At 38.2% G+C, this 10,498-nt stretch overlaps 1 protein-coding gene across 1 annotated transcript in view; it reads right to left on the bottom strand.

The window, feature by feature from the left end:
• Nucleotides 1–8,193, bottom strand: part of rap1gapa (RAP1 GTPase activating protein a) — a 60,114-nt gene extending 51,921 nt beyond the window's left edge. Inside the window, exon 1 of the mRNA XM_016484820.1 lies at nucleotides 8,122–8,193. Within this exon, the coding sequence (XP_016340306.1) occupies nucleotides 8,122–8,165 (44 nt within the window). The 5' untranslated portion in view covers nucleotides 8,166–8,193. The remainder of the gene's footprint in view (nucleotides 1–8,121) is intronic.
• Nucleotides 8,194–10,498: the final 2,305 nt, after the last annotated feature.

The following is a 10,498-nucleotide window of genomic DNA, read 5'->3' as shown; positions in this document are numbered from 1 at the left end:
CCATGGCCTCCCGAGTCCCCGGATCCGCCATCGCACCCCGAACGGGTACCGCTCTGGAGGCCCACTGTCCCGTGTCTGTCCTGAGGGACCTCCAGAGTGCCCACCCCCCCTCCTCATTGGATGTTATAAGGCGTGAGGACACGCCTTCCGGAGGGGGGCATTATGTCAGACTCTGTTCCATGTTTTGTGTGTGTCCTGCTCCCCATGTGCCTTCCCATGCCCTTATTTGGTTAGTTTCCTGTTCCTGTCCTGATTAGTTTATTTCATTTGTCCCAGGTGTTTCCCTTGGTTCTATGGCTCCCAGGTGTGTCTCGTCATCCCCTCCTCCTGTGTGTGTGTATAAAATGTGTTCCCAGTCCCAAGTTCTCTGTCCGCTGTTGAACGTCTTCGTGAACGTCTTCGTGAACGTCTTCCTGTGTTCGTCTCCCTTGGTTCCTTGGTGCAAATAAAGTCTTGTCAACATATTCTCCAGCGTCTCCTCGTCCCTCGTGTGTGCAACGTGACAGTGACAGATGAATTCACTCCAAAATTATATATGCATATCCTAACTGTGCATAATTACATTTGGCTTCTATTCTGCATTGTTTTCCATGATGAACCACCTGTTGAGACTGAGAGCCACTGGGTTAAACCATTCACATAATTACTAAACAGACCACTGTCACTACTGAGCAGTTATTAATATCTTTGTTTTTTCAAAAAGAGAATGTGAACTCCAAAGCATGCACCATGACTCAGTGCTTCTCTCAGCCGGGGAGAGAGAGAGCGAATGAGGTGTCTGATGAACCCACGAACCCAAATCACCATTTACTGCAATTAAAGTCTCTCCTCTCGCTGGCTCAGCGGATGAGAACCCAAATGACCCGCCCCATAAGAACACAGATGGGGAACAGCTATACATCACCTGTCCCCAGCTGGCCCTGCTAAAAACTCAAGCAGCAGCATCTGAGATTAACTCCTAATTCCTTCTTGTTGACAACAACTATTTAAAAATACATTATGCAATTTTAAATTCTGAATTCTGCAAACATCTCTTTTGATGCAAACTGTCTGGATAAATCTACTCTAAGAGGGCCTATTCAAAAGAAAACTAGAAAAAGTACAAACCTATCAAGTTACTGCAGATGGTTCCTGTAACAGCAGAAATTTAAAGAAAGGCCCCAGAGGATGACAGTAAGAAGGGCGTCTGAGGCGAGCACTGCTTGCTGCTCTGATATTAAGCTGGCTACTGTTGACACTGACATTCCTCAACCTGCTATAGAGATAGATAGATAGATAGATAGATAGATAGATAGATAGATAGATAGATAATGCTATATATTACCACATTTAAGAAACCTCAGCACTCACTACAATATAATCTTTTAATCTTTTATTTATATTTTTCTAACTGATTGTTATATATTTTTAAAAACCTGTACATTTTTATTTTTAAAGAATAAATAAATAAATGTATATATGAATATATCATATATGAAAAATATATCATCAGTATCCTATATAAATGACCATATTTTTCTTAAGAAACCCCAGCACTCACTATAGAATAATCTTTTATTTATATTTTGCATGTAAAAATATAAATTTATATTTTTCTAAAAGTATAATCAATGTTTTTACTTTTTACTATATATTCCAGAAAAAAATTATCTCAAAAACCAGAAAAATATACATGTATTTTATAAAATACAATCATAATGCTAATATATGTTATCAAACATGCTTTTATGTGTTATGCTTTTAAAAAACAGCACTCATTATAGAATAGAGCAGCACTCACTATAGAATTTAAATTTTTGCATTTAAAAATATTAATATTTTATAAGAACTTATACTCTAAGTTATTTTAAGAATCCAGCCCTCAGTATACTGTAGAATAAACTTTCATGTATATTTTTGTTAAAAAAAATATTAAACATTTTATATATGACTGTGCATGTAACAATATACACATGTATTTTTCGAAAAAATATAATCATAATGCTGTATATATTACTATACAGTCTTTTAAGAAATCCCAGCACTCATTATAGCATATTTACATTGCCAGAAATCAGAAATTCTAATGAGTTTTTTTCATCTTAGTGGTCCAAACACGACCACCACAACTGGCTCTTTCTGTGGGTACAGCTAATGGCCTCCACTAGCTGCTTGCTTACTGAGTCTGTAATGGGTCAGATGAGTCTCTGCCTGCCAGAACCTCCAGAAGTGAGCTCGGACTGAGCTTTGATGTGTGGCACATCAATCTTACATGCCTCTCATCTCCCCATGTCTCTGCCATCAAAACACCCTATGGTGCCTCTGGCCCTGAAGGTATTTTGATGGAATAAACCCAAATGGGCAGCTTCGGTTTGAGGAGGGGGAACTTGTACATCACAGCATGCTCGGGTCTAATATTCTTATGAGTGCTGGTATCCACACTGATAAACTAGCTGCTTTCCCCGAGGCCCAGGCCATCATTATTTCACATAACTATTCCTCTATAGACATCTCAGCGTGAGCTGAAAAAGTAAAAAAGAGTGTGGATATTGGGTATTTATATATCTTTGTCTTCTCTGGAAATTAAGTGGTTTGTCATAAGGAAAAATAAAAAGCAGCTTCTGGGATGATATCTTATCCAATGGAAGTAGAGCAAAATGCTAAAATGGGAATTAAGGCCCGTTCACACCAAGAACGTTTAAGATAACTATAAAGATAACGATATTAGCGTCCACACCAGCGAACGATATCGTCTGTTTATTCTAAGCACATGCGCGTCTACCGCTATAAATTCTCGAGCTCATTACAGCAGGATGGATTCTGATTGGCTGTCAATGTTTTTTATCGTTCATCATCTGGAAAAAATCATTCTGAAAGTGATTCCAACGATATAGTTTCTCTGTGCCTTTATCGTTATAGTTGTGATGTGGATTCCGCTATTCTTTAATATTGAGAACGATTTTTAGAACTATATCTTTATTGTTATCTTTATAGTTATCGTCCTTGGTGTGAACGGGCCTTTAGAGTTATTGCCTGTATAAATGTTGAAGAAGTTTGGAGAAATGCTGACCGTGGCTCTTTACTAATGCTTCCCATAAATTAAAATGCCATAACAAAATGCTTGTGACTCATAAGTGTGTCAATGAATCTTCTGCCTCAAACTGTGACAATATTGTATAATCACATTTTTTATGACCCATGGGAGTGTATTCATGCGTCGCTTGACTATTCCTGCTTTCCATCAACCATACAAATGCACACGGTTCAGTTAACATTCCTAGGCTTTGAAAAGGTCCCTGAAGCTCACACTGTTTCTTTTACTGCGTTACTATAAAGCACCCTTGCTACCGTATAGAAAACAGCTACTATGTGACAAAAGGTGTGTGTGTGAATGAAGAATAATGACCTGTCTTCTCTTTGTTACAGATTTCTCTGACAATCTGATAACAGTCATTATACACAGATTCTCATTGTGACAGAGATATGAATTAAAAATGCAGACAAGCACGTTTACAAGATCAATTAATTGCCTAACCGGAATATGTGATTAATAGAAGATACAGTAAGACTTAATCAAGGTGTATTCATCATAAAATGTCTTTTTCATACACCTAAAGTTTTTAAATGTGCATATTTCTGCAAATCTTGTCCTGGAATGGAAGCGTCAGGTTGTTTTTAATACGCATTTTGTGTACCGTGTGATTTCGATGGGTTTCCATTTATAAATGTTGTCTCAGAGAATCAGGGACTAGCTTGTCACATTGCTGCTATATTTAGTCAGACAGTTGCATGTAAGAGACACACAGAAACAGTCATGGGCTGATTAAGTTTGACAGCTCTCTCCTCCCTTCTCCTTGAAACACTAGCCGATAGATTCCCATAAACACACACACAGATACAGGAGTGTGAAAGTTCAAGCAAACTCACCTGTATGCGTTCTTGTGCATGTGTACCGTGAAAAACTAAACAAATATAGTCTTAAAGTAGAACAGAGCCCACTTCTTTGCTCTAAACCTATGAACAGTGGCGGCGCATAGAGTCTGGTTGAGAAAGCACATCATTGAGGCAGATATCAGAATTCTCAAACATCTCAGGAGCATCATTACAGACAAAAGAGCAGATTGAAGAACATTCTGCTCCTCTGAGACTTCTCTGAGAAAGTTCTGTCTACTCACCCTCATGTCACTCCAAACTTGCATGATTTTGGTTCTATGGACACAAAAGGAGATTTATAGGAATGTTCAAATTGCTCTATTCCATACAAGAATGTATACAAGAACTTGGGTTATCAAATATGGTACTGCTATTTTCCCTAACAACATTGACATGAGTGACATGAAGATTAGAAAATAAATTAACTCTTGGAGAAATCTACACCACCACTAGAGGACAGACGACTTCATGCAATCACACCCTAAATCTAAATTAAAAATCAATAACATCAGTACTGATGCTTCTATTAAATTAAATTTTTTTCTGTAAATGTTATATAATTTGCCATCATTAATATTAAATAAATAGCAAATCGGAATCAGAAGTAGTAGTTCCTGTCTTGCACAACTAATGCTGCGTTCATGTCCAAAGTATCGTATTTATGAGTAGAACACACATGAATGGCACCACTAAGTTGTAATTATGACTTATGAAATTATGAAAAATTATGAAACTCAGGATTTTCTTTGAGCCCCAAGTTTCCAATTTGGGGAGGCGTCAGTGAAAAAACATGGTGGATGCAATAGATGTAGAGACTACATTGGCAATAAATTTGATGAAATGAATGAAATTATTATTGTTTAAAATAAAAGTTAATGCATTTCTTAATAAACTGCACATTCAAAATACAATAGTATTGTAGAATTACAATAGAATATATATATATATATTTAATGAAAACAAGTACAAATACACCTAATGCACATTTTTCATCGTTCTATATAAGTAGAGTTAAAAAGAGTAGAAAAAGTATATCAGCATCTTGCTCTGACCAAAGTGATTTAAATGCACCTCATGACATGCAGTGATGCTGATGAAACAAACTTGTAAATACAAACTTCCCAGGAGGACTTGAATGTACCATAATTGCCAAAACAGGGCTAAATAAACAACAGCCTATGGTAAAAACAATCTGCCCATGTCTATGTATGATTGTGTACAGCTGTTTGCTCTGGTGGACATCGCTCTACTCTATCGATCTCGTCAAACACAAAATCTGTTTCGCACCAGGCTGTCTGGGACAAGAGAGCATTGTGTGCCCTTAATGGCTCATTGTATTATTTTAAACCAGCCTCCGTATATATCTCCGTCTCGTTTAATAACGCCAGACAGAACTCGGCTCTACATCGGTTAGACAAATGTGCTCAATTATTTAAAGCGAAAAAGAACGAGATGGCAGCATACTTCCAGAGGAAAAGATCGACTTGGTCTTAAAAGCAGAAAGTCTGAGGAAACCATGTCTCTCCTCACTGTGACACCTGCACTTTGTGATGAAAGGAGAGTAAAAAACCGTTGTCACTCCGTATTGACATGACATATTTCTGCACTTTTTTTCAGTGATACTTTATCAAAGCCAGGGATGTCTCTTTGATGTTAGGGAAGTAAAAAAGGGCAACAGGAAAGACACTTGATTGCTTTCAAACATCTCAGAATGTCAGCAGCCTTCTCATAGCTGCAGGTCATTCTGAGATTAATGAAAGCAAGTAGCTAAAGTCCACTGAGTTAATGGGAAAAATATATAGAGTAGAGATGCGTGGATCAGCTCAAACATCACCCGAATCCGCAGCTTCAAACTAATTATCCACCCGCCCGCACCTATATTTTTCTCTGATTTAGATATCTGCCCCAACCAGCACCCGATTTTTCACAAATCGTATGAATTTGTACGAGTGAGGTCGTACGAATTTGAATGAATTAGCACCCTTGTCAAATATGTACAAATTCCTGTGAGATCGGGTTGATTTCATACGATTAAAAAACAGCTACAAATTTTTTATCCTTGTGATTCATAACTACACTTTTAAGTGTGTTAACATTGCCTGTAGGCTACAGCACAACAAAGTAGGACATAGCATTAAACACAATAAAAAAAAGGTTTCGCAAATCAAGTTTCTTCACTCCTTTTGTGAGTTGGCACCACATGGAGGATGGAGCAAAACCTCATTGGAGCCATAAGGGATAACAGTAACATAATACGCTAATCGTAGGCTGCTTTTAAATGAACATTTATTTATAAAACAAAAGTTCTTCTTTGGCCAGATTAATAGCATAAGCACAGGCTCCCTTCAATCTTTAACTGGAATGTCACTGTTTCTGTCACTGCAACTTCCCGAACAGACGAACGCACACACACACAAAAAATAATTATGTTGAGCGCGCCTGTCTGCCTGATGAAAAAGATGCATTTTAAAACACGTTCATATTATAGAGAACGTAGTTAATGTTTGCATAATTAATGATCTATCTCATCCACCTGCGACCCAGCCGCAATTAATCAGAATGTATTTATTTATTACCCGACCTGCGGATTATCCGCAGCACCCGCGGATATAACCACGATCCGTGCATCACTAATATAGAGTGTGTATTATTTCCGCTACAGGAAGAGAAGTGAGTCTCTCTGGACCTTGAATGGGTTTAGCTGACCTGAGATGGGGTTAGATATAGTGTGGGACCGGCAGCCTGTAATATGAGTGCCATATTGTGTGCTAAGTGCTTCCGGATTTAGCGCTGGCCTGGCATTAGGGATGCTGTTGTGAAGAGGACTATATGGTACAGAGCTGCAAAACATGCAGCTGGAGCTTTCATTTACATGAGTGAGAAAGAGAAGGTTTGGAGTTTGATACATCAAACTTAAAGGAATAAAATGAAAATTCATTTACACACTCCTATGCCTTTCCAAACCTGTATGACTTTATTCTGCAGAACACTGAAGATCTTTAAAAAAACTTTCAAAAAGGAAAGATGTTTTTTTTTTTTTTGGTTCATACAATGAAAACCGCTGCATAGACAGAAGCATCTTTTCTATTCCATAGTTCAGGAACAACATAAAGGTGAGTAAAGGAACAATGCCTTTCATTTACTTCAAACTATTTGTTTTTAATGAAAATTTACACTATCATTCAAAATTTTGGGGTTGTTTTTTTTCTTTTTCTGTTATAATATATTTTAAATGTAATTTCTTCCTGTGAATTTTCAGCAGAAATTACTCCAAGTCACATGATCCTTCAGAAATCATTCTAATATAATGTTTAAGATTTGGTGCTCAAGAAACATTTCTTTTTATTATCAATATGCTACTTAATATTTTTGAGATTCATTTTTTTCAGGATACTTTATGAATAGGAAGTTCAAGGAAGTGTTCTTACGAAGTAAAGGTATTGATTGCTTTTTTAAAAATTGCATTATTTCTCTTCTAGGAATACAGAAAATAAATAGTGATGACTCATCCTGCACTACACAGATTTTTGTCCAATCACATACTATCTACAGTTATGAACTCCCTCCTCCTAACACCACATGCAACGGACTAGCTACTATAAAGTAGCAAGGTTCATGGCTCTGACAAACTAAAGGCAACTGGGCATTTTTTTAAAGAGAGTGTCACTTCAATATGTCCCAGCCAAACTCTGTTTCAATACAAAATACATCAAAACACAGGAACGAAAACTATGCTAGTCAGGCAATTTCATGCCGTCTTTAACTCAAGACCTAAAACTAATGCTGCTATATGCACATAATGACAGTGACCTAGATTGCTCATATGTACCAAAAAAAGAGAAATAGTCTGAATTTGAGAGATAGAGAAAGAATGAGCGAAACAGACAGGTAGATAAAGATGCCTTACCAACAGATAAAAGTGTCTTGATTCACACTCCATAAGCAGCACCATTCCTCTAATGCAGCATCATTGCAGAATATTGAAGCATTCCTGCTGGATCTGCACAAAGATTGCTTTGTGACGATAAGCAAGGTGCCTTCATTTAGTAAACCAATCTAAATCCATTCATGCTAATGTATGCCACATCCATGAGCACAATCCACACGTAATGACCACTAAACAAACACTCGCAGCACCGCTGGCGAAAAATTTACATTCTTTTCATATTCAGATTGACCATTGGAAGACCTTCTCAAATTCAAACTCACCAGAACTTCTTCGGCCTCCTGATTCGGAAGGGAGAGCAAGGCATTGTGGATCTGTCAGACTAATTGAGATCTGTGTTCCTTACTGAAGGTCTCAGGCAGTCACTTACAAGAGGCCTACAGACGGGATTATGGCCTAATTCTGGATCACAGTGGTCAGATCCTGTCTCACTCTGACAAGCTAATGAATCTTCTTCCTTTAAGTATCTTCTTCTCAGACTCTTTCAAAGATTCAAAATAAGTATCATACATAAATTTGCATATATTTTTGATAAATTACCACTATATATACACCATTAAAAAAGATAAATTTTCTATCATTGTAAGTTCTCTACCTTACTTTGGTATATTTGACAACTGATCATATTTTGTATCCTATTCGCACAAGTTCCAAAATATATAAACAAACCGCAATTCCAGCAATGGACTACCTATCAAAGTCCCATCACAAAGCCACTGAAATGTGATGTTAAAGGCTGCGATCGCCATCAAAAATCAGTCCCATAAATCAGAAGAAAACCTCAAGTTGTCCTCAACTTCTCTGTGCCTTCAGAAGAAAACAGTGTGGAAGGATGGACACGGTAGGTCTCTCTTCCTGCAGGCTGTTTGCTACAGAGGCGGAGACTGATGCAGGCAGGGTCCTGAGGTTACACGTGGAGGGACGGATGCCGTCGGAGCCGGGAATCTGGTTTATCCCATGGGTTCGTTAGGACCGACCTTCAGACTGCTGTCCATCTGCGCCTGGCATTCTGAGCAGGCCTTTACACACGGCCTGCCAGCACACACAGACACACACACACACTCTCAGTCACAGAGACAGGGGCGTGAGAGTGTCGCATGTGCGCCTCAGCCAGTTCGTCCTGCCAACACTGCAGAGCTGTCTCCCGTCGCTGTGGCAACAAGGCAGCAGGACTGCAGTGTGTCCTCTGCGCTCCGGACCATTCTCATCCCAAAACCACTGCCCGAATCAAAAACATTTAATATGTCTGTCCTCACTCTGTACCGCTTTGTGACACTCCCTGAGCAGAGTCAAACAATCCCACATCTTGACATTTAAGATTTTAGGAGTTACAACCAACAGTACACAAGTTAAATTTTAAAAATGGCTCCCTATCATTTCATGAGTTGGAATTTGAATCTATCCATCTGTCTATCTGTTTTTCTCACTATCTACTGTATCTGTCTGTCTATCCGTCTATTCATTTTATCCATCTAGCTATCGATCTATCTGTCTGTCTGTTCATCTATGTCTGCCAGTCTATCCATCCTTCTATATATCTGCCTATCCGTCTATCTGTTTATTTGTCTGACTGCCTGTCTATCCATCTATCAGTCTATCCATCTGTCTGTCTGTCTGTCTGTCTGTCTGTCTATCTATCTATCTATCTATCTATCTGTCCGTCCGTCCGTCCGTCCGTACGTCCGTCCGTCCGTCTATGTCTATGTCTGTCTGTCCACCCACCCAGCCATTAGACCATCTTTAAAATTCAATGCTTATTTCAATGATTATTCAATGCTTATGCCAATATTTAAATCTTTCCTTGAGAAAAAAAATGATAAAAACAAATTAGAGTTATATGAATCTCTTTGAATTTCAATTAATTTTCAATTAATTAAATTCATTCATTTTCATTTATTCCTTGAATTTGTATAGCAATTCTGTATCCTCTTTGATTTTTCTAACCTAATTAAAACTCAGGAACTGAATTAAAAATGTAAATCTAAATTCAATTCTGAATGGTGCACATCATGCAACCAGGAACGTTTTTTAAAAGCAGCTTTAAAATGGCAATAAGCTGGTATTATGAATGGTATTATGAAGGGAAAAGCAGCTACAACACTAAAGGGCCTTTGAATGGTTTCCTTCCAAGTCACTTACAGCAGACAGAAAATTGTCTTTCCTCTGTGTCCAGGCTGATACCCTTGAGCAAAACAGCATAAAAGCTTGTGGTTTATGGAACGGCTGTTTCAGGCTATGGCTAAGTTACATGAAAAATACAGCACTTACCACAAACTCCTGGCTCTGGAAAATGTCTGGTCAACTCTGAAATGACAAAAAAAAAAAACTTTTTTAGTTAAAGGGGTCATATGATGCTTTTTTAAAGATCATTATTTTGTGTATTTGGTGTAACAGAATATGTTGACATGCTTTAATGTTAAAAAAACACATTATTGTAGGTCCTCTATGCCCCGCCTCTATCAAACGCTTCTTTTTCTACAAAGTCCCTCCTTCCGACAAGCGCAGTCTGCTCTGATTGGCCAGCTGACCCAGTGCATTGTGATTGGCCGAACACCGCAAGCACTCGTCGGAAATGTAACGCCCCTTACCATAATCGCGAGCTTCATCTTTCAAAATAAATGTAAAGACAGAGCCCGAAAG

The sequence above is a fragment of the Sinocyclocheilus anshuiensis genome, unplaced genomic scaffold, assembly GCF_001515605.1.
Source record: "Sinocyclocheilus anshuiensis isolate Anshui unplaced genomic scaffold, SAMN03320099.WGS_v1.1 scaffold1114, whole genome shotgun sequence".
NCBI lineage: Eukaryota > Metazoa > Chordata > Actinopteri > Cypriniformes > Cyprinidae > Sinocyclocheilus > Sinocyclocheilus anshuiensis.
Note: the sequence above shows the minus strand (reverse complement) of the source record. Positions and strands in the feature narration are given on the sequence as shown.